General features: G+C 30.9%; 1 protein-coding gene across 2 annotated transcripts; it reads right to left on the bottom strand.

The window, feature by feature from the left end:
* Positions 1-5,141: 5,141 nt before the first annotated feature.
* On the bottom strand, positions 5,142-25,441 carry Polr3I (RNA polymerase III subunit I). 2 transcript variants are annotated; one of them, XR_015042461.1, is made up of 7 exons: positions 25,379-25,441; positions 24,601-24,637; positions 23,271-23,405; positions 18,524-18,618; positions 14,335-14,787; positions 8,652-8,709; positions 5,987-6,064 (listed from the first exon to the last, which is right to left on the bottom strand). XR_015042461.1 is itself a non-coding variant. In XM_085821513.1 (6 exons), the coding sequence occupies exons 1-6, from the start codon at positions 25,384-25,386 to the stop codon at positions 5,927-5,929; spliced, it is 471 nt and encodes a 156-aa protein (XP_085677639.1). In that variant the 5' UTR covers positions 25,387-25,441; the 3' UTR covers positions 5,142-5,926. The 2 variants fall into 2 exon arrangements, 1 of the variants encoding a protein (XP_085677639.1); XM_085821513.1 differs by lacking the exon at positions 14,335-14,787 and having other exon boundaries at positions 5,142-6,064.
* Between the last annotated feature and the right edge of the window lie 354 nt (positions 25,442-25,795).

The raw sequence follows: 25,795 nt of genomic DNA, 5'->3' as shown, positions 1-25,795 counted from the left end.
AAATCATTCATTCTTTCTTAAACTTGTTAGGTTATGTTTAGCAGATGAGCAATATGTCAGCAATTCTGTGCAGATGGAGCAGTTCATCTAGTTTTAGAAATATTGCCTATTTGTGGAAAATAATTGACTCATATAATAATTATACTGGTAATTAGAGTAGGTAGGTAGATAGGTAGTAGTGGATTTTTTGATGCATAACCCTGCAAGGTTATGAGGCCCCAGACACCAAAGAGAAGCATAAAACGAAACCAAATTGTTAATTAGGACGATCTGAGAATTCCGAATACAGTAATAATTACTTACACAAGACAAAATGGTGTCATTTAACTTACTTCTTTTCTATTAATTATGCTGGAGTTGTATTCAGTAATCTCTTTGTAATGTTCATGAATTAAACTTCAGTTAAGAAATAAAGTATTTTCTAGTTCCTCGGCCATAATTACTACCATGTCTGGTAAACAATGCCAAAGATTCTACATTTTTTAAACCAAAAATTTTCTTCAAATATGCGGATGTTTGAAATGATCATAGATTATCTTCTTTTCACTCACTGAAAGGAATACATTAGAGGTTCTTAGCATTTTATTGTTCCATTTCCCCACTCCTTCTTACCACATGACAACGTATCATTGCATCTAACAGGGTTGCCACTCAAACAGGAGAATGAAATTCCCTAACTTTTCTAGGTGTGTTTTAAAAAAAATTCCAGTCTATACGCGTAGTGCACATTGGCTGTGCTGAGAGGTAAATTAATTATGGTACCATTTGAAAATGCAAAAATTTGCCAATTACATATGAGTTACATATAACTCCCAAAACATTTACTATTATAACTATTGTTCCTTCTCAGTTAGAATATTTCTGTCTATTTGTACTAGCTTGACGTTTGCAGCGCCACCCAATGTCAGTGGCGAGAGCCCAGTACTAATCACTAAGCGATAGGCATGCATTCGGTCCACACCGAGTCTCCGTTCCTCTGCCTGATCAAAGAGGCAGTCAATTCTTAATTGTTCCTTACTCACTCTTTGCCCGTTTAAGCGGCATTATTGTGCTTTAGAGAATATAAATGTTGTTACGTTTTTTTCAACTTTTATGAATTAATATACAATCCACAACTACCAGTTGCTATCAACAACTATAACAGTTGTTTTCTCTGCTGAAAACTGAGCTTGGAATCTGCCCAATACGAGTTAAAAACTGTCTTTTTTTGCAGACATTTTGCAGCTAAACAAAAGAAAGAAATCTATGTAATGATATTTCTAAATAAATTCAAATATTTTATATTTATTTAGCAGCACACATAAACCAAAAAAAAAAAAAAAAAATATGTGTATTAAATTTTGTGATGGCATGTGATCATATTGCTAGAATTAGTTTCAGGAGTATGTCAGAGAAAATTCCCTGAAATTTGAAAGTATTTTTAACTAATAATAAATAAATTTAGATGGAAGAAGCCACATTAAATGATACAAATGACATTAAGATAAAGTTAGTTAAGATATAATACGCCAAACAAGTATTAAGATTTAGAAGTCAAGCAAGAAAAACCAGCGTTATATTTTCAAATTTTCACAGGACTAGTTTCGATGGTTTTACCGAACCATCATCCTCAGCTGCAAAAGGGAAAATGAACGAGAAAAGATGTAGTGATTAGATAAGAAAGTCTAGACAGGAGTCAAGCTACCGGCGCCATCTGTTGATGAAACCAAAACTAAAACATAATTTCTCTAAAGGCTGAAGCAGAGATGGATTGGAATTAGGGTCGTTAACTAGAACAGAAAGAATTTTTTGAATGTGAAATGCCTCTAGAAAATCTATTTCACCAATGGAAGATGTTTTTTTGAATAATTTTGGCAGCAGAAAAATTGAAAGTGTGATTTTCGGACCAACAATGCTGCATTTCCTTTTCTTCTAACATATGCCTCATGTTCCTTAACGCAAAATTTTAAGGCTCTCTTAGTTTGACCAATGTAAAATAAACCACACTATCAAGGAATCTTGTAAATGCCCCAGGAATTCATATCTTATCTCGTTCATTTGCGCTTTTGCAGTTGAGGATGATGGTTCGGTAAAACCATCGAAACTAGCCCTGTGAAAATTTGAAAATATAACACTGATTTCTGTTGTTTGACTTCTAAAATCTTAATAAAGTTAGTTACTTAAAGATTAAAAACTGAATTACAATAATCAATGATATTTTGGCGAATATAATTTTATTAACTGATTAACCTAGATGACTTATTACTATTTTTTATTTTACTGCAAAATGACAAATAAGGTATTTATTAAGAAAAAGGTTTAAAAGATTTTGTGATAAAATCCTAGTACACGGTACGGCCTTGGCACGATTTTGAAAATTGTTGGCAACACCAAAATGACCTGTTTACTGCTCATCATAATATCGCCAAATCCCGTGCTTACCATATACTAGGATTAAACCGATTTTGTTTTATACGAGAATGGAAAACTATTTTTTTTCATTCAACATGCACTGCACATGCGCGTCTCTCGATTTTTCGAGGTTACTAGAAACTTGCTTTGCCTTTCTAAAAGATAATCTGATTGCAGTAGTAAAAGTTGGCTCTACGCCAGGCTGCTCGAACGACACTCGCACAATACATAATTCGCTAAGAAAGTGATCGCTTCCAATGTTGCCGCAAAAATCGCTTTTTTGGGGATTGCCATATGAAATTCCCAGACTTTTCCAGATTTTGATAAAAATATTTAAATTCTCTGACTCTTTTGGTAAATTTTCAAAATCCCTGACTTTTCCCGGTTCTCCAGGTAACGTGGCAAACCTGTTCTAACTTGAAATTTTATTTTAGCGAACTATAAAGATACACATATATTTAATACACGTGTACTACATAGCTTATTAGTACATCAATTATTCATGCATTTAGATGATAGTATTCTTTGCTGCAAGATTTTCCTTACAGTTTGACTTTGCCAAACTATGGTAGGAAATCCACAATAAGATTGTGAAATTCCTCCTTGAGCCGTGAACCAGTTTCATTTGCTGCATTAAGTAATTTTTAATGTAAAGGTTGATTATATTAGAGTAATAAATTGGTAATGAAATTATATTAAAGTCCAGCTACTATGAATAGACTATTATTGGATATTAGATATAAAAAGTATTATTATTACACCATAGCTCCAACCTTTAAATCCTAAAAACTGGGAGATTTGAAGTTTTTCATGTTGTGTAGTGACATTATTTCAAAGGAACTATAAACCAACTTTAATTCACTTCATAATGCATATTTCAGGTCAATGAACTATATGTAATTCATTTCTAATTAAAATATATTATTATTTTATTGGACATTCTAAATTTTATGTTCTTTGGCTTATTTCATTTCTGAAATTTTCTTACATAAAACATAAATAATAAATAAAATAAAAATATTCATATCATATTGCTAAAATAAAAATACTGTGAAAAATCCTGTGTAGTGATGGAAAACTTTTTATTTATCAAAGTACTTTTAAATACGATGAAAAAAATTAATAATTAATGCCCATAGACAATTGTCTAGATAAACTCAGTAATGTACTCTTGCAAAAAATAACAAAAAAAAAAAAAAAAAAAAGTGGGGGGTGGGGAGGACAGTTCTGCATCATCTCCTGTTCTACTGGACTGATTTTCAAAATTTCACTTGCGTTTCCACGAGTCAAAACACGACTCGGGGTATACATTACATTTATATATAGCATTGTACTAACATAGGTATTTTGACACAAAAATCGGGCTTTTTCTGAAATAACATATCAATTTTATTCCACATAGCGATTCTACGACTCAAATTATGCCAGAGTGCCAAGTTTTGTAAAAATCACACGAGTAGTTTTTAAAAAAATTAGCTCTCAAAATGTTAGCTGCTCCATGTTAATTGAATTTGATATATACTTATTAATATCTCTTTTTTTATTAAACTTATTTAATTCTTCCTTTCCAATTTCAAACTTTAGGTTTATTTCAAATAAAATTCGTCCATTGTTTATGATTTATTTTAAAAAAATTTTTATAAATTTTTAGAAAAAAATTTGAATTATAAACTATACAATTTTTACCGTCTTCTTAAAGTAGATGTATTTCTAAGCCTACCTACAAAAAATTAGAATTTTTTTATTAGAAATTTTCTAAGATATACATGAATTTGGCATATTTGTTCTAAGCAATAATAATGCTAAATGTGTTTAACACGCGTTGTTAAAATTATTTGAAAGTATGAATGATGACCTTTTTCTTGCTCATGTACAATGATGAAAGGAAAATAGGTTACTATAAATTAAGAAGTTCGCCAAGTGCATTAAGCGCAAACTTAACAAAATCTGCCAAGATAAATTTTTAAATTTCCCCATAAATTTCTCATCAAATTAAAAAATTTAATATCTAGGCATAATTTGAGTCATTGAATCAAAATATGGAAAATAAACTGATTTGTTATTTCCAAAAAAGTTCAATTTTGTGTCAAAATATCTACGTTAGAATAATACTATATATAAATCTAATATATATCCTATGTTGCACTTTCGAGACATGGAAAATGCAAGTTAAATTTCAACAATCAGTCCAGTAGAACGGAAAATATAGAACTGTCCAATTATTATTTTGGGGGGGGGCAAGGTGTACCATATATTAAAATAAACAAAATTAAATACAAAATATTAGCTGCTTAAACATTGCTTGAATTTTCATATAAAATCTATGAATGTCTACAGTAGACTAAGATAACTCAGATCAAATGAAATTTAATAATCTCAATTAATAAATAATAAGAAAAAATTATGATTCAGATGAAATAAAATGTAATAAGAAAAATTATTCCGAAAGTCAAAAGGGATGGGGCAATGGAATTTGTCTGATTTAAGTTTCATCAATTCAGTAAATTTCATTTATTGCTGAGAAGCATTTTTCTTAGCAAAGACTAAATTTAAAAAACGGAAGATGTGATGAAAAATTGCGAATCTCGCAGTGAAACCGAGATAGTTGGCAGCTATGTTATACACATGTACAGTATTGGTTTTATACCTGATTAACCTTTTTCATGATTTTACTGATGGAACATTTTAAAATTATTCTGTTAACATTTACAGTTTTACAAAGACTTAATGAATGGATGGTAGGCTATGAATACGAAGGATGTAATCATTTATTTAATAAATAACATCTATATATATACAGTCAAAAGTCGTTAATTCGGACAGCCATAATCCGGAATGATCTATAATCCGGACCTCAAAGCTAAAAACTTTCTGCGCCTTCGAATTGGATCCCGCTTATTATTTTTTGCAGACTGTAAGAGCAATTTTATAAAAGTAAACTTGAACTTTCGATTATGTCAAATAGAATTTACGATGCTGGAACTTCCAAAGGATCTACAAAACGAAAGTATGTTTCGATGTCCAACAAACAAAAAGTGGAATTGCTGTAAAAAATGGATAAAGACATGGAGAATGTGACAGAGAGGTTAGTGAAAACGAAAAAATTTCGATTGACAAGTTAGTCGGTATTCTCGGCACAGCAATTAACGGGACTTGAACAGCGGAACTTTGTAACTGAACAAGAAATTATGTCTGTTTATAGAATTAAAGAGAAAGTATTATCACATAAAACGAAGCAACTTAAACAACTTACATTGAAAGAAATGTTTAATAAGGTAAACAACTAAATATTAAGCTTTTTTTTTTTTTTTTTTTTGGTAAATTTTGATACTCTTTAGATCATAATTGTTTTTTATTTTATAAATTACGGTTTCATATTTTTAATTTTAGAATTTCTGCATGCCATCTTACGAGATTTAAACTGATGATCTATAATCCGGAAAAATCGGTAATCCGGAATCGCCGAAGTCCCGACTTGTCCGGATTAACGACTTTTGACTGTATCACACATTTTTTATTTACATTCCATTATTTATCAGCAATTTTCATCAAACTCAGCTTCTGATGGTGGTTTGCTTTCAGTGTCTGGAGCAGGAGGTAATGTTTCAGTCACAACTGCCAAGATTTCATTCATTTGATCTTCCGTAAAACGTTCTTCACTTTCTTCAATTAACTTGAATAAAAACAAATACTTAATGATTGATTCACCTTTGTTCAAAATGGAAGAATTATGAATAAATGCAAACATACAAAATTACATAAATACATTGAGTAAATTTTAAATTATACATGTGCAAATCATACTGTTATGAATGGTTTATTTAAATATTCTATTGCATGAGAAAGCTTTATACGAATCTTAAAACTCTGAATTCACATTTAAATTTTAGTCAATTCCCAGTTTAATGGGATATGATTAACCAAGTTAAATAAATTAACTTGTCTTAAAAAACAAGTTAATTTATTTAAGCTGTAGAATGATAGAAAAATTACTTTCACAAACCACTGGTATCAATACAATCATAAAAATTCAAAAATAAAAAGAAAGAAAAAATTGTTCTTGAATGCTAGTTACAACTTAATTTCTTTATTTATTTGCAGTGTTCTTTTTGTTTTAAATACTGATTTAATTTATATAACTTGATAACCTTATTCTCCTTTGCACTTGTAAACACGGGTAAATTGTTAATAGTATTTTTCTTAAATTATAATGCTGGTTATTCTTCTTTCCTCTGTTTTGTAACTGCTCTTGAACTAGCAGATATAATCCTCACTTTTGAAGTGTATCTAAGATTCCATGTAATGAATCGACTGAAACAGCATGAAATCCAATATCAAAAGTAATGTAAAGTGAATTTACCTTCAAGTTTTACTCAATAGAATTTTATTTATTTATATGATGACTATTTACACAGAAAGTTAATGATACATTTGTTTTCAAACATCAAAACCAACGTGCATGTTCATTCTTTTTTCAAACAGTCAGAATCCTGCTGAAAAATTGCGAATCTCGCAGTGATACCCTTGTTGATATTCATTGAAAACATATTTAATGTAGGCTTTTGAAAGGGATAGGCAAGCTAAAGCTTTCAACATGACAAACCCTGGTAAACTGAGAGCTGATTGCAATTTACAAAATTTCCACTTGCTTCTTCTTTTTTTTTTTTTTTTTTTTTTTTTTTTTTATATATATATATATATATATATATATATATATAATAAAAAGCACTTTTTATAATTAAAATTTTTAATTTTGGACTTAAGCATTTGGGGTTTTAACAGTTACAGCCTTTATAAGCTCATTGGTTTTAATAATTTCATTTATACATGATTTATTAAAAACAGAAAAATATATGTACTGAGTTTTAATGAAAGTTTCCTGCCACTGAAAATATTATCTGCACAAACAGTTCATGTTGGCGTGTTTAATCATATTTTGCCAAACGATTTTTGGCATTTGAAAGAAAGAGACTTGCTTAAGTACACTGTATTGTGAAATTTGTAAAAAAGAATCATTAGCGTTAAGTACAAGGTGTCTGAAATGAAACTATTATGCTACCAGAGTAGAATCAGAATTTATTTCTAGTTCTGTTGCAAAAAGTCAGCTACAGAATGTCACCAAGTCCTGTGTACAGCTTTAGATACTAATGTTGTATTATGTTATCATACTCATGTTTATCATATGATTGGTACTGAAAGTTCAAAAACCAGGACTTGACATTCAGGAAGCAGAGTGTTCTGGCCGGCCTACTAATGCTGATGAGGCCCGCCTGCAAAAACTTGTGGAAGAAGCTCAGTATGCAAACACTCAAGAGCTTGCTAAGGGGTTAGACATCAGTGCCATGTCCATTAGTCGCACTATGCATCACATAAACTTGATGTACAATTTAATTGCTGGGTGCTGCATGAGTTGACTCATGCAGATAAGGAGAGATGTGTTCGGGCCTGCAATAATCTGCTTGAATATCGAAGCAAGCACAAAATTCTGGACCAGATTGTCACTTGTGATAGAAAGTGGATTTACTTTAACAGCACAGGCCGAAAAATGGATTGGTCTGTGCCTGGTGAGCCCAATGGCAGTGTCACTAAGCACAATTTGACTAACCAAAAAGATCATGCCTTGTATTTGGTGGGATTCCATGATATTATCCACAAAGTGTATGTGAAAAAAGGTAAAATCCTTGACAGTAAGGTGTACAGTGAGATGATAGTCCATGGTAATGCTGCTATCATGGAAAAATGTTGAAGTGAGTTCCAGCACAAAAAGGTAATGTTTCAAGATAATGCAAGACCACATGGGCCTGCATTCACTGGTTGAACTCTGTATGGACTCAAATGGGATCTTTTGCTGCATCCATCATACAGCCATAACATCAGTCCTTTGGACTTCTACCTTTTTGCACACATGCAACTACATCTTGCTGGTGCTATCTTCAATTATGCACAGGATGTCCGAAATGAGGTTGATCTGTTTTGGACTCACAGCCACCAAGTTTCTCAGCTGAAGTCTTTAAAAAACTACCAAAACTTTAGCAGAAAATCACAGATTTGGGTGGTGATTACTACCTGCACTAAAGGTACTGTTTTCCTGTTTCCCCTCTCCCTAACATAATTAAAAATGTTTTTTGGCGAAAAACTTTCATTACAACCAGATATATATATATATATACACACACACACACACCAACATCTAAAATGATAAACTATAAATGTTTATATAAAGTAAAAAGTTCTTTTACAAAATATACATATATACTTACAAGTTGAATTTCTACCAGACTTGACGGTCGTAAGTTTAATAATTGAAGTTTTTCACCTCTGAAAATGACAAAAAATATTAATAAAACTGACACACAAATTATTGGAGAAGCAGCAAGAATCAGTATAATAGTATTCATAAATTTGCTAGACAGTTGCAAAGGTTTAAATATTGAACTTTCATTTTCACACAACACATTTGAAAACAAACGCATTTAGTTTTCCAAAATAATTATTACAGTGCAAAGTCTGAAATCTGAACGTCCATTATCCGGAATGATCTAAAATCTGCACCTCAAAGCCACAAACCAATTTTTTTTGTTTTTGTTTTTTTGCATTTGATTTTTCCTTCCATACTAAAACATGTGGAGATTTTCACTTAACAATTCCAATTTTTAATTTCACTTAGGCACTAAATAAAATCCTCATTATGGAAAAACAATCATGTAAGCATAAATTTGTGAGATTAATAATTTGGCTCCGTACTTGAGCGTCTGCTTGGCATACATCTCAAACCGAAACATTTGCCTGTTTTATATCCCTGATGCCGACCTGGCGAGTCATTATTTATTATATTTTGCTTTTATCACCATATGTTTATCAATACATGACAGCTTCAGTAATAACTCATGCAGTGGATGTCTATACTTTTTTTTTAGTACTAGTAATTGAATAACAAGAGTATGGCAACCTTTTAAACATTACGCTTGGTATTTGATTATAGATTTTTAAATGCTCTAAGAAATTTTGACGAGGAAAAATTCAACAAAAATTTCTTTTCATATGCTAAAAATAGATTTTGTTAATGAAACTCATAGGTCAAAAGATTACATTTAATGCTATTTTAATTAAGAAAAACTGATATGTTATTCACCATAAACCCAGAAGCGATGGCAGAATATGTCGGCACCGGACGGCAGAATTTAGGGAAGGCAACATTTTTGGAATTTGGAAAAGCACCGAGTGGCAAAATTAAGGGATGAGAAGTTTTTTATAATGCAAACTTTCTGTAATTGGAAAACATGCATGACCTTGAGCATTTAAAGGAGTAAAGATTTTTCCCGTTATATATTGTGCAAATAAAAGTGCATGGATGACTCAAGCATTAACGAATGATTGGTTTGAAAATCATTTTATACCTGAGGATCGGCAACATTTGAATTTGGTTGGTTTACCTGATGACGTAAAAATAGTCCTGATTGTAGACAACTGTACGGCTCATACTTCTCTCAAAGTTTTAGTGAAAGATAATGTATCCATATTATTCTTCCCTCCAAATTGTATGTCTATCACTCAGCCTATGGATATGAGAATAGTGCACGTGCTGAAATGCAAATATAAAGTAGCATTTTTAAAATCCATGTTAAATTTCTTGAATAATGGCAAGACTATTCAAGACTTTTTGAAATTTTTAGCATAGAATCTGCTGTGTTGAGCATTGCAAGTTCATTGGAGGATGTGTCTCTACATAAGTTAAAAAATGCTTGGCATAATTTATGGCCATCTACCATATTTCACAGTGAAGACGATGAAGATGAAGAATTAAATTACCTAAATGCAGTTATTATAGACAGAAGCTTTTTCACCCAACATTATTGACCAAGCAATTAAAAAATTCTCTTCTCAAATACATCAAAAATTATCCTCTTGTTTTAGAAAATTATATGAATTATGTCATGATTCCTTTCCTTCCATTGATTAATTAAAAAATTGCATGTATGTTACAGAAATTCAACTTTTGGGATGTTTTTTCTTACATCAATAAATTTGCAGTTCCACACTTAAGAACCCCATTTTGGATACTCCTAAAGTATATACAGGATTCCTTGCCAATGCAGTTCAGTATTTATGAACATTGCATTTATTCTTGTTTTCCTCTAATAATTGTTATTCAGCATGTTATTTTAACTGAAATCACGAACAAATATACAAATAAAATACATACTTTAATATCCAAATAAAAGTTTCATTAATTATTTCATCAAAGAAAACTTACAAGAGTTATCAATCTCAAAAAGAGATCTTGTATGGAACATATTTCAAAGGAAATTAAACTGATTTAACACTGCACACAGCCAAAGCTCCAAAATCTATAATTTCACCAAGAAAAATCATCCCAGAACAAAAGTAAAGCTTCAAAATCTATAATTTCACCAAGGAAAATCATCCCAGAACAAAAGTAACAATTATAACTATTTTATACATAAATAACACATTTTAAATCTAATTCATGATAAAATTACATGCCAATAAATTTCTGAAGAAAAAGCAAATTGCTTTAGATTTTATGTTTACTATACTTACTTATTTCACATTAAATAAAACTTCAGAGGATTATAATTATAAAAATACAGCACTCTCTCCAGGCAAAGAACAAAAAATTTGAAATTGTAAAGCTTAAAGTAATCTGCTAATGCAGTTCTTCTATTCACCTGTATATATTCTAATAATTTTTATCAATTACATAAATTGTGGCTTTTATTTACAATAGTCTCTCTTCTGATACAAAACTTAGAGTAGAAATTTTTGTAGTGCACTGAATTACATAATTATATGAAAATTGGTGCACATAAAGTACGGGAACACTTTAAAAAATTTATTGTAGACAAACTATTAGCAGGAAGTAAGAAAGTACATAATTTCAAATAATAAGGATCAGTGGCGGCTCGTGGCTAAAATTAGTGGAGGTGCCGTTCCAAAAAAATTTAACCTTTGTTTTAAAATTGTATAAAAGGAAACAAACATGTATAAAAAGAAATTTATTTTGAAACTTCATGAAATCTTACAAGAAAAAAATTAAACATTTCTTAATTACTTTAACCAAAATTGTTACAGTTCAATCTTTGTCTATTCCTTTAAAAATGAAATCCATTCTTTTTGTTTTAATTTGCATGAAAAGATCAATAATTTTCTCCTTGATCTCTGGATGACAACTGAGGAAATTTTTCTTTATTGAAAGCAATGCAAGTGCATTTAGTCTTTCCAAATTCGTAGTACTTCTTAGAAAAGTTTTCATTCATTTCAAAGTTGAAAAGCAGTGTTCTGCCTCTGATGTAGTCATGGGAACTCTCAAGAGAATTTTTATCAGTTTTGTAATTTCACTAAGAATATCATCTAGATTATTTTCGAAGATAAATTTCAGTAGCTCAATTAATTTCCAGTATTTATAGATATCAGACCTACAATAGAATACTTTTAGTTCAATTTCAAGCTTTTCTTTGTCAATCATTGGATTATGCTTCAGTGGTCAGTACTAGTTCTTCTGTAGAATGTTCATTCCTAAAACTAAGCATTTCTTGTTAAACAATTTAACATCTGCTAAGTGTTTAGTGGAAGAATATCTGTGCATTATATCAATACATAGTATAAAGTCACACATTTCCTTAGCTTCAGCCATCAGTGTCTTTGAAAAATTTTCACAGTACTTTGAGTTTCTTAATTCTAAAATAGCAGTTTTGAAATTTGTTATATCTTCATTAACTTTAAACACACTAATTTCTCTGCTCTAAGAAAACTTGAAATTATCATCATTTAGATATTTTAAAATTCCTGTTGCTTTTGCAATAGTTTGATCTGCATTTGATGTTGACTGAATTTCAGTAAGGCAATTTTTTAAAAGTTGCAAATTTTCATGAACTCTGTTTATGGTCTGTACGATGAAGTTCCACCTTGTAGAGGAATACCACATGTGCGGAGTAAAAGGAAATCATGTTTTCAACAACATGCCAGAATTTCGGCACTACAAGAGCGACAGTGCTCTTCTCTCTCCCGGCTTGCGTGCTGCTTTCTGTATGTGTATACACAGAACAGCCAAACACCACGTCGCTGGAACTGTGAAGCACACAGTTCCAAACAAAGACTTTTGTACCTTTTCCACAAAGTGGGGGATGGCTACTGACATTAAGCTTAAGGATTATGTACTGTAAAAGTATAAAGAAAGAATTAAAGACTAAAGGGCACACTATATTAAACATTAAAAATAATAAGTGGAAATAGGGGGTTGCTGCAGTTCTACAGTGCTTATTACGAGCCGTCAATGGTAAGGATAGCACATAATTTCAAATAGTAAGGATATAAGTTTTTTTTACATATTTTACAAACATAATTTGTGGGAGCCATGCATGACTTGACAAATGCCAAAGCAATAATCAAAGTCTTGCCAAGCATGGTCCAACATGTCCTCCAAGACTGTGGCTGTTATCTCTGTAATTCTCCATTTAAGTTCCAGAAAATTATGTGGAAGGAGAGAGATGTATAGTCCTTCACATAATCCCACAGAAAAAAGGGGAAAAAAGTCACAACAGGCATATTAGGGGACCTAGTAAGGATATTTCAGCACATTCTGATTTGTTGCCTCACCATGGTCTACCCAACGACTGAAGAGTTCTGCATTTAGATATGCCCTAACAAAACAATGGAAATATGGAGGGGCCAGGTCTAGCTGAAGTACAAGGTTATCAGACTCATTCTTCAACAACGGCATTAGCCAGTTTCACAACCGCCCAACCAGTATGATGGTTAACGTCTCTCACTGCCATGCCGAGGGGTCCGGGCTTGAATCCCGGAGAAGGTATGGATGTTTGTAAATATATGGCATCCATGTGAGCTTGGGCTGACTATAGGTTAGACAAATGGGCATTAGCAAGAACAACAACAACAACCAGTTTCACAATATTACAAGGAAGGACTCTCCAGTTACAGTTGCCTCGTCAGAAAAAATAAACAAATCAACAAAATCACCTTGTTTTAACTGCACTGAAGAGTAAAACTGAAATAGCTTGCCTTTATTTTGGGAATAAAACTTGTGAACCAACAGCAATCTATAAGATCTCATGCAGAGCTTAAATTACACCGGAGCCTGGCTCCAATACTTCTCAATTTTCGAGATACATTATAATTTCAGCCGGAGTGCACAGGAGCCCTAAATAAAAGGACTCCGGCACTTTTTTTATGTAAGTGAACCCCAATTTTAGCAGATAAATTTTGTTTTAATAGTAAACATGCCTTAAAAATCAATTCTAACTTCTGAATGAAAGCTTGTCTTTTCTTCATACTCAAACCTTGCACAGAGGTTGAGACTTTTAAAGAAAGAAAAGTCCTGCAATCATATGTCAAAGGCTTATTCTCCAGGATGTGCAATGAATTTATAACAGTGGGCTAATTTTGTGTTCCTCAAAGTACTAAAAGTGATACCCTGGTCCTACATGTTCCACGCTAGTGACTTCCTGTTGCAGAAACTCAAAACTCCTGTAGACTTTCTGAATGATGCAACAAAACAGGGAGGGGAAAACTGCTGTCACTTGTACAGAGAAGTCTTACATTTATTCTTCCATTGTTACCAAATTGTATTCAAACAAAATTTCTTATCGATGGCTAGAATTATATCGACAGGGCATCGTGATCAAATCGTTTTACCTTTATTTCCTTGATGTGCTGGAAAAAAATAAAAAAAAAGAGTAATACCTGTCATGCTTTGGAATAGTATATGTATAATCAGGGCTTAAATTCAGATGGAAATCAGCTGAGCTGCTTCTTAGCTTCTAAGTGGAATTGTAATTCCAGCCGATGCCCCAAATATGACAAGGTCCAATATTTTTTTTCTATTTAACTATTTAAAATTAATTTAATAATTTATTAGATTTCTCTTAATTTAAATTTAATTATTTAAATTTTTAGCTATTTTACCTATTTATTGATTTTTTTTGTTCATCACAGTCTTTCGTAGGGCTCCGGCACTTCTAACTTCAGAAATTAAGTCCTGGTCTCGTGTGTAATTTTCTATGCAAGACACTCCATACACTTATTGTTGGCATTTCCAGCTCACATGCAGCAGTTTGTACAGATTTTCTCCTTGTGAACACTTCTCTCAGTCAGTCAATGTTTCTTACATTAATGCCAGGCTGACCATTTTTCTGCTTCACACATAAACACCCACTTTCAACTAACCTTCCATGCCAGTTGTAGACTGTCTTTCTGGTTGATGCTGCTTTCTGATGCTTCATCTTAAATTTTCATTGGACATCCATTGCACTCTTCATTTCATCAAATTCTAGCACACAAAAGGTCGTCTCCACTCCAGAAACCACAAGCTTGCTTCTGACACCCCCTAGTGGCAGTATATGGAACTGTTTATTACACCTGCAATAATAAAAGACTTACATCTTTATCCTTTGAAATTTTATAGTTTCTTACTTCTTACCGCTCATAATTTGCAATTTTTTTTAAAAGTATTCCCATACTTTATGTACACCACTACCTGGGAGAAGGGATGCTTTCAAAATTTATCTGAGGTGAATTATCAGGTTTAGTTACTAAATAATTTTCAAGCAAAGGAATTAAATGTACATTTATTTACATAAACATAGAATAATTAAAGCATAAAAATGATTAATTTATTGTATGTAAGTACTACATTTTTACCATCAAAGGATAAATTCCAAAATTTGCAAATATTGAAAAGAACTTAGCTTTCCATTGAAATATAGAGCAAGAAGCTGTTTGCCAAGACTGATTACATATGATTATGAAAGCTGCAATTCAGTCACTTAAACAATCGATTTGGGAGGGACATATGTGAATGGTCCATATAGGCATGAAAATTAACTGAATTAAAAATAATTGAAAGAAAGTCTTAAGAAAACAGGGATTTCAAAAGCCTTTAATGATCGTGACTATAATTTAATCCTGAAAATGACATTTAGGAATCTATGGCTCCAGGCAAGGGCAGTTTCAAACCAAAGAAATTAAGTTCATCAATATTTGTATTTAATAAAGTGAGCCACAGACACCCTTCTTCAATAATTTTTATTCAATTCTTATAAGTACCAGTGGACTACAGTTAATTATTATTGCTGGTACTCAGTGTTTATGGCATGTTTCACAGAATGCATGCAAACAAGCCAATCCACACATGTGTATGCCTGCAGACTTTATATTCATTTGCTTTTCACTGAACAGTATCATCCACCTGCAAAAATGTAAATATTGGCTTTTGTTTTATCCTAACCCTTCTCATTCTTTTATTGTTAATTCTGAACAGAACAGCTATAAACATGGCCAAGCAAAAGATTTTGCCAATTCACAAAGTCGGCAATCATATTTCTCTATTTTTTCAAAGGCCGTGTAAAAATCTTGTTTGTATTTTTTCAATTTTATATCGAAAGGCTCTTGTTTCTTTATTTTCATTCGCTTTATCTTAGCAATATTATCCAAAAATATTTCTCAAAATCTAATTCATCACTGGAAGAGGATGATAGAGACTTAATTGCAATGTCTGCAGTTTGACTGTCCTGATTTGAATTCTCCAAATGTTCTGAGAATAATTTCATTCTTAATGAAAGTTCATAGATGGCTTTTTTAATTTGCTCGTCATCCAAGAAAATTTGGTGTTTCAGTTCTACATATATTGAACCCAGCAAGATTTCATTGTCTAGCAAACTAGTTTCTCTTTTCTTTATTGAAGAAATGATTCCTTCTGCAATAAACCCTCCATTTCAGAAAGAACAAACTTCACATTCTTCCATTCTCGCCTCCTGTCAATTCTTCAGATCGCAGCTTTTTTGTGACTATATACGGTGTAGAAAGAAAAGTTTCCAATTCTGCAAGATCATTCCACAGTCTTTCTGTTAGTAAAACATTAGGGTTATCTACATCTTCTAAAACAGTTCTTAATTCTAACAACCCCTTTATCATCAAATATGTACTTCCTTATCACCTTGCTTGATCAATAATTGCTCCTTTTCCTGCTCGCTTCCTAAGAATGGCATCGGGAGTTCTTGCTGCTTACCTAAATTTACCAGTGAGATTTGTAACTAAATGAATCCGTTTAATCACTAATGGCAAATATCACATCCATCCTCCTCCCTTATATTTATTTTTAATATGTCAATAAAATAGAAAATAACTATTTATTAATGTATATAGTCCATAAATAAAAACTCCTATTTTTAGCAACTCCAGCTCTGACTCCTCCAAAATCTGCCCAACTATGATTCCGACTCCACAGCCCTGGTTTTTGTCATGATTATTATTTTTAAGAATACTTACAGTCAACAAAAACGGCTTACTTATATACTGTTTACTTGATAGGAATTTTTAGTTTTCTGATCAACCATGAATGTTGGACATTGTGCAGAATTTGTAACAGTCATTCCAGCAAAAATTTGAAGGAACAAACAGATCCCCCCTTTTTTTAGTTAGAAAATCAACAGCTTAAATATATAAGCTCACTGCCAATACTTATATGTTTTCAAATAAAATCCCATATCGAGTCCATAAATACAGACACTTTTTGATGCCAGGATCATGTAATTTTGAAAATTCTTCACTTCTTATTGTTTCACAGAAAACAGGTCCCAAATTTAACAATTTTTCCAGAATATAAAGTAAATACAGAGAAATAGCAGTTAACTTATATCTTTCTGGCTTATCCACTATTTATGGCAGTTGTGTAAAGCCCAGGTGAAGATCTTATGAGAATGTTGTGATGTTATACTTATCCATTATTAGCACTAAATCACACATGTCACAATTCCTGTTTGTCAAAAACAGTCAACAGGAAGGTATTGTACTCAGTTTTTCAATTAGAACATATATGGCATATTTTAAAATATTGAATCCAATTTATACAACCATTGTTTTTGTTTGTTTGCACTTGTGAGAATAAACATCAATATAATCCTTTCTTTAAAAAATTTTACATATTTCACAGCTTGGTGTTTGATTAGTAAACCTGCTGACTCTCCTGAATTAGCTTATGTTAACAATTAAAGTTTTCATTATGATTAAAATATTTAACCATATGTACATATAATGTGTAAATTCTTATAAATTTAATCACAAAAATTAATAAGATGGATTACATAATTTATAAAATTCATATGAAAATTCATTAGATGAAATTTCGACAAATTTCATGAAATAAATCTTATGAATTTAAAGTATTACAGCAGTAAGTTAGTATTTCAATTAAATAGAACAAACATATTTCCATTCAATTACGGATTAAGTAATTTAACTCTTCACAAAAATAAAAATTTAAAAAAAATTTAAACAACAGAAATACAGCTATATTTTTAAGAACGAAAAAATTAATTTAATGAAAAATCTGATGTGGACACCACACAATTTCCTTGTATGGCCTATTAAATTGTACAAATTTTTTGCTGCACTTTATTTCCTCAAATTATTATAACTTATTTAACTGATCCCTCAAGGCAAGATGAAAATGACAATTTTTGCTGATTTTGAAATTAAATATCCCAGTCAATTTTTGAAGCATGGAAGTCAAACTTCATGTATTTTTATTTTTTCAAAATAAGTATACAACTTTCCAAAATATAAGTGAAGAAACTATAAGACTGCATTGAAAGTTGGATTTTTTTTTTATTTGTTCAAAATTCTTTAAAATATTAAAATTCTTTAAAATATTGAATAATTAAAATATTAAAATATTTATTCTTTAAAATATTAAAATATTGAATTTGCCAAAACATGAATATTTTCATTATTTAAACGCATCTGTAATCGGAAGTGTAAAAATTGTGAAAATAAAGGCCGGGTAGTCACTAATAGAGAGTAAAACCGGATAGAAAATAAAGGCCGGGTAGGCCGAAATAAAGGCCACTGATTGTGAAAATAAAGGCCGGGTAAAGATTTTTACGATGAGTAAGGGAGGTCAGTGTACTTTCTTTATTTCATACAGGGAAGTAAAATTGGAAAAACTTTCTCTTTTTTCCACCAACTAAATAAGTTAAACATAACAAAACAGGTACATGCACACACACAAAAAAATTACTTCATGTTAGAATTTATTAAACAGGCACATTTACAGCTGACATGCAAAATATCCTCTCCTAACATAGTGTTTACTTACTTAGTTAAACTATATGCATTAATGGCAGTAAGAAAATTTTGAATAGCTGCTGGAGTTTGAGTGGCACATGGTGTTTCTTCTAAATATTTGATAGTCTGAAACAAGAAATAAAAACTAAAAATTTTATGGGCATATAAAAATCACCATGCTTTTATTATTATTATTATTATTTTAAAAAAGCAAGTGAATTATATAAAATGAGTAAAATTATATTACTACTGTGTTCCCAGATAACTGAAAAATTACAATAACTAAATTCCTTTTTACCTGTGAGCCAAATACATCTTTATTTGTAATGTAAGCAAGACCTTTTGATTTATTTCAGTTTTTTAATAGAAATTATACCTAAAAATTACATACCTCTTTCCTTAGGCAGTTAGAAAGCTTATATTTTGCCTTGATCAGTTAAACAAAACACCAATATTTATTTTATATTTTAATGTATAAATGGTTTAATGATATATATAGGCTTGTAGCTATTTATGTTTCCCAAATGGTCACTGCATAGAAACAATATGGGAAAGCAATGATACAAAGTATTATTAAAAGAAAATGCTGGTTTACTAGCTTAAAAATTATTTCTTTAATCACCATTCAGTTTTATCAGGGCAGTATTTATCAGTGAACAATATAACAAACTTAAAACCATAACTAAAACCAAGTAATAAAAATTGTAAAATATTTTTTTTCTCTTCAGGGTTGCGAGATTTTACTTGAAGTGCTTTTCATAATATCACCTGATCAGAAGTTTCATAGATCTTGATGCAATCAATGAAAATGTTCATTTTCCATTACATGGAAGAATTAAAAAAAAAAAAGTCAACAGAGGTGAGTACAAGAGCAGACTGATTAAAACCTTAAAAAAAAAAAAAAAAGCCTTCTTAGGTGACATTAAAATCTGAATACAGTAAGACCCCGCTTAACATGGGGGATCCGTTCCATCAAAGTAGAGCGTAATGCGAAACAGCGCTAACGAGGCTATCTTAACATGTAAATAATGGAGTTAGGGGAAGATGGATAGAAAATTGGTTAGGTATTAAATTTAATAATGTTTTTTAATAAAAATAAAACCAAACATTTATTTCTTACAAAAATAAAAACAATATAAACGAACATATTTATAAAAACAAATAAAATTCTAAGCCAGTCAGATCATTCAGTCTATTCTGTGTTTCCAATTTTCTGCCTTTTTGTCAAGAAGGCTTTATGATAGATTGGCTTAATGGCATACTGCGTTCAATTTCATCGTCAGTCCATATAGACTGTCATTTTTCCACTTCCTCTATAATGTTATTTCTAGAACGGGTAATTCTAGTTGCAGAGCTTGACGTATTTGCAGTTGCCGATGACAGTATTTTTTCTTTATTCTTAAGAATTGTCCTTATTGTTGAAGTTGCCAAATTCAATGCAGCACTAATTTGAGATTGACTCTTACCAGAATCTAATCTTCTAATCACTTGCATTTAAGTTTCCAGTGAAATGCTTTTTCTGGTTGCTTTCTTTTCTTGTTTTTTATTACCCATGATAAAAACTAAAGATCATAATATTTGTCATTGTATTAATCGTTATAGTATTATATAAATTTATACTTACAATAATGTTAACAGATGTTTCAAATGATAAAAATGCTTCCGTACAGCACCTCACCGCACCAAACAAGAAACATAACTACAAAGTTTCGGATATTTTATTTGGAAACCTACCACTGCGCACAATTTCGAGGAATCCCCGTAGTTCATGCTGCGAGCAATTTCGGAGAATCCCGAGGTTGAAATAAAAGAGCGCTAAACTGAAACAGCGCTAAACGAAACAGCGTTAAGCGGGGTCTTACTGTATTTTCAAAATTTGGTACTTTTCTGTTATACTTATACATCCCCTGCATTTTGTAGGTACTGTTGTAATAATATAATAATTATTCAGTACTTTTCTGTTTCGCCAGCGCAAATCTCGCCAAGCAGACTTTGTTGGCGACAGCATACAGTATGCACATAAAAAATGTTAACAAATGTTAGTTCTAAGAATTTTTTATTTTGAAAGCATAAGCATTTTAATATGGTTTAAAATTTTATAAAAAGCCAATAAATTTGTAAAAAAGACATTAATTTAAGAATTTACTATGCTTTCATGGTTCAACATCCTGATTCACCAGTTCGTATCAAGTGACCCCATGTGGTCTTATCCCACGTAAACTACGCCACAAAAATAAAATTCTCTCAGTAATTATCTACATTAATTTCAAGTTAAATCTTAATTTGGAATAATAGTTTAAATGTAAGAATTATTTCAATTCGTACGAATAGCTTACTAAAAAATTATGTAAAACTGCAGTGCTTTACTTCGCTAGTGCATTCTCATTAGATTTGATGAATTTAACCCTTGATTTTGCCTTTTCTATATTTTCATCTTTGGGTGAGTGTTATGATTGCATCCTATGCAATTGTACGCCAGTATTGAAAGAAACAATTGGTCTGACAAGAAATGGCTGCGACTTGCTTTGAAAATGAAGGTTAAAAGGTTACCAGCAAAGATATTCCATTTGGCATCAGTTGTACCATTATTGGTGACGTTATCATTTGCATCGGCAAAACAGAAAAGTACCAATTATTCTTGTTTACAGACACAAGATACATAAACGCATAGTCCCGAGATGGTGCTATCAGTCTTGAAATAGGATTTTGAGTTAGTTCACCATAAACAACATATCACTTTTCAAATTGTTGCCACCAAGTGTGCAAGACTGTTGCCATTAAGAAAAATTATTTATGTCTCAATTTTATTTAACAAACTACTATGAAAACAATGCGTTGCTGTGGCTGGAAGTAAAACACTTTTATCTTCCATATGTCAGCATGTTCCCATTCAGCAAATCCTACGATACATTCAAATTTTATCTGGGAAGTTAATGAATAATAAACTAAGTGATTTGAAAACAACAAATACAGTTCTTGAGAATACTGTTTTCTACTTTTTAATGTGATTGATTTAAATAAACATATATTAAAATCATAAGATGTCTAATTAGAAGCATTCAAAATTTTTATGAAATTACACTTGCTGGTCTCATTAAAATCATTATATACCTTTTCTTTTTTATGATAACTATTTTAGGCAGCTCTTCACCCTAATGGCTAGTTTTTAAAAGAAATAATATAGCTAATATAAAATCATGTGTGACAGCCTCTAACACTTTAATGGGAATTCTAACGATATACCATTTTTAAATATATTGTGATTTTGCTGTTGAATTGAATTTTATGTGACTGAGTCCAAAGAATGTGATATTTAATAAATATCACCTTCTTTAACATATATAATAATTAAATATCACAATACATATAATAATCTTTAACACATATAATAATAAATATCACATTAAGTTACCACGTAAAGTTAATAATAATAATAAAAGGGTTTACAAACCATTCTACCAAGAAAACTGAACACTGATATGATAAACTGAGAAAAGACTGGGAAAAAATATAGAAAAACGCATGCCACCACTTAACACTGCATCGGAAATCCTAAACATATGCTGCTACGCAGCTTTTAAAAATTTTGTGATTTTATTGTTGAACTGCATGTGGTGTAAGTGTGAAAAAATGCTGCTTAATAATGGAGCTAAAAGACCCCCTGGCCATCCCCCCCCAAATTGCAACTGCAAGCTCAGTAAAAGCATAAAAAACTTAACAAAACCTTTTGTGAAACCATTAAAATCTGAAAATTTAATATTTTTTGTTTTATTATTTTTTTAATCTATTTATTTATTTATATTTGGATTCAACATCATGAAAATTTTCAATTTACCATTAAGTGAAAATGAAGCTACTATATACTTTCAAGAAATGGCTATTTTATTCTCCATTCAAATTTGGAATTGCAGACATCAAATAAAGTTATATACTATACCGGTATATAACTTTATTTGATGCACTTTGGAAAACTGCCATAAAGGCTTTTGCTTTGGCCACTGGTCTGCTGCTTCAGAAACCACATTCCTGATAGACCTGCGATGGCCAATATAGAGCCAACTGAAAAGTAAATTATAATTTTTTTCTTCCCTATACTTCTGTCAAAATTCCTTAAATTAAAAGTGCTGCTTTCTCCTCTTTTGATACAGTACTAACAGTACGTACACTAAAGCTCTTGCAGTTTTGTGCCATTTATGTTACAGCAGCAAAGTTATACAATGCATTGTTGCAACAATTTGCTTTCAAATTTCTTGTAATATACTTGGTATATGTAAGTACAGAAGCTGGAAGACAGTAATGGAGGCATGTTGCCCGATGTTAGCTGAATGTACTTTCTGATTACCCCATGAAAGCACATGGTAAAGATGGAGAAAATACTTTACAACTTTACCTAAATTTAAAATTAAATGTGATTTTTTAGGAATCTTTACTTCTAATTGAGGTCTTTCCTTCTGACTGGTGTACCAAACAGAATTTTTTTCACCATTATCATAAAATGTAGAGGCTAGAAACTGCACTCAAATTAGTTCTGAGAGGGATGACAGATTTTGAAGAAAAACCGTCTACAGTGTTTTGCATTTGTAAATGTGATACCAGCTTAAGATAACTCATTCTATAAAATATAAGTAATTAAGTACAGACTCAGATAAGTGTTGATATAATATATATAGTAATAACTTAAAATCTGAGTTGCTGTATTGCAAGATCATGGAAGTTAAGTTAAATATATTGTCAATCAATAACAGCTTGCTTGTGAACTGTTGTAATTAAATACTTACTTCATATACAATTGTATTCAAACGCTGTAAGCCTTTTTCTTTGTTACTTAATTGCTTGTTTTTTTCATTTGCACTCTGAACACCATATTTTGAGCCTTTCAAATCAGATTTAGAATTTTCCAAAATTGCTAAAACCTACAAAGACATTTAATTAAAAACAAATATCTAAAGCCCAATAAAAATAGGATATTCTTCTGTTATTGGGGCTGGGTTCAGAAATGTATGCATGCTACATTTCATGTATTCATTCTGGGTTCAGAAATGTTCATAGAAATTAAGATGGGCTAGCTTAATTTCTATGAACAAAATTATTTATATTAAAGAAATTTCAGAATAGTCGGAAAACTAGACATTTTTATTCAGTTACTAAATTTTTATAAATGGAAAATTATCTGTAAACACTTTTTTTTTTTTAATTCAGTACTTTGCGAATGTCGCAAAATTCTGAAAAATATTGCTCTTAGCGCCATCTGGAGGTAACTATCGAAGAAAGAAGATGTTGAGTGAGTCATTTTTCATATGGATTCATATGGATGTGTGTGTACATGCATGCATGTGTATATGTATGTATGTAGGTATATGTGTGTATAAACACACACATATACATTTCTGAATCCAGTCCTGATGACAGAAGAGTACCAAAAAGAATTCTGTCAGATTTAAATACTAGAAAAATTCTCCTTTCAATCTTTCAGTTTGTGACATCTAAATATCATTCTTATCAACAAATAATTCTAAAATGGTTAAGTTTCATATACTAAAGGCACAGAGGATACATATTTATGAATACACAGAGGATACATATTTATGAAATTAAATGAATGAATATATTTTAAACTGATAAACATCATAAATATGAATTAAAATTAAAACAAGTATATAACAAATTTAGCTCTTTGATTGTTTTAGTCCCAAGGTATGTTCCCCTACTAACATTTCCAATAATTTCTTTACTTTAAATTTTGCTCACAAACACTGAATGGATAAAATCCATGAACCACACAGCTTTATCATAGAGCTGATCTGATGTTTTTGAGGTCTTTTTAAAGTTTCACATAAAAACAAATAAATTTCCTTTTGATTATGAAGATATTCTTTCACTGATAGATGAAGTTCATATACTTTGTACTAATTACTTAGTCACATATTCACTTAAAACTTTTTAATATCTATAAAAATACAAACACTTTTGTAAAACCAATAAGATTACTAATTTAACAAGGTTTACATGAACTTCATGATCTTAAAAGTAACATGATGCAAGATAACACATCATCAGCACAGAAATTTAAAATTATACATTTCCGTTCAGAAACTAAAAAATTCATACCTCTGCATTGCAAAGAAGAGCTGCACTTTCATTAATTCTGGGAAAAGATATAGGTTAGTTAAGATCTGATAAAACAAAAACAGAGTTACTACAGTAAAAATTTCAAACAATTTAAAGCAGATAAGGTTTTTCATAACAGTAGTACTATATCATTATACAACCATCATTATTTCTAAAATACATTACCAATCTTAAGTTAACGAATATTGCCAAAAAGTAATCTGTATTTTAGGATACCCCTTGGATTATCGCCAAGTTGTTTCATTTATCACAAAATTGTTGTTTCACTTAAGCCTGGTAACCTGAATAATTCACATTGAATGTTATGGAAACCCAATTGTGATGTGATTGGTTGTAATGTGTGATTATGATGATTTTGACTGTTGAAAAAATATTTCTCGTGGCTTATTTATGGGTGAAAGTGCAGAATCACTCACTGCTTGGCGCGTTTTTAAAAATTGCACATACTCAGTATCCATGTACACATCGACCTATTTTCACTTAAAAAAACATCCCAGAATTGCACAAAAATGGCATTGTGTACTCCCTTGATTTTATCCATGTACACCTCGGCCTATTTTCACTTAAAAAGTCAGAGAAAATTGACACAAATAAAATTCTTCTTACTCTTGAAAAAAGCGCCAAACAAATAAGTGGGCGATTCTGCACTTTAGCCAAGACCGTTACAACTGAGGAAAAATAATCACAAAAATTTCTCAAAGAAACAGCATTTTATTAAAGAAAATTTAGAAAATTCACATTTGTGTTTATAACTTACACCTCCATCGTGTTTCAAATAGTAAACAGAATGTACAAAGGGAGTTGAGTTGTAGGAAAGTTTACATGTATTTAATGCTCAACGCAAATTATACGTAATATTTGTAGTTAATTGCAGCATAAATTAGATAAAAAAGTATCCCTTTTAATATTACAGGTAAAAATTTCACTCAAAATGGACCTAAATGAATATTTTCAAAAGATGGGCTAGCTTAATTTCTATGAACAAAATTATTTATATTAAAGAAATTTCAGAACAGTCGGAAAACTAGACATTTTTATTCAGTTACTAAATTTTTATAAATGGAAAATTATCTGTAAACACTTTTTTTTTTTTTAATTCTGTACTTTGCGAATGTCGCAAAATTCTGAAAAATATTGCTCTTAGCGCCATCTGGAGGTAACTATCGAAGAAAGA

Source organism: Stegodyphus dumicola, chromosome 8 (assembly GCF_044657685.1).
Source record: "Stegodyphus dumicola isolate Sdum_Otavi_A_Nest chromosome 8, ASM4465768v1".
Taxonomy (NCBI): Eukaryota; Metazoa; Arthropoda; class Arachnida; order Araneae; family Eresidae; genus Stegodyphus; species Stegodyphus dumicola.
The sequence above is the reverse complement of the archived record's forward strand: the minus strand, read 5'-3'. Positions and strand labels throughout refer to the sequence as shown.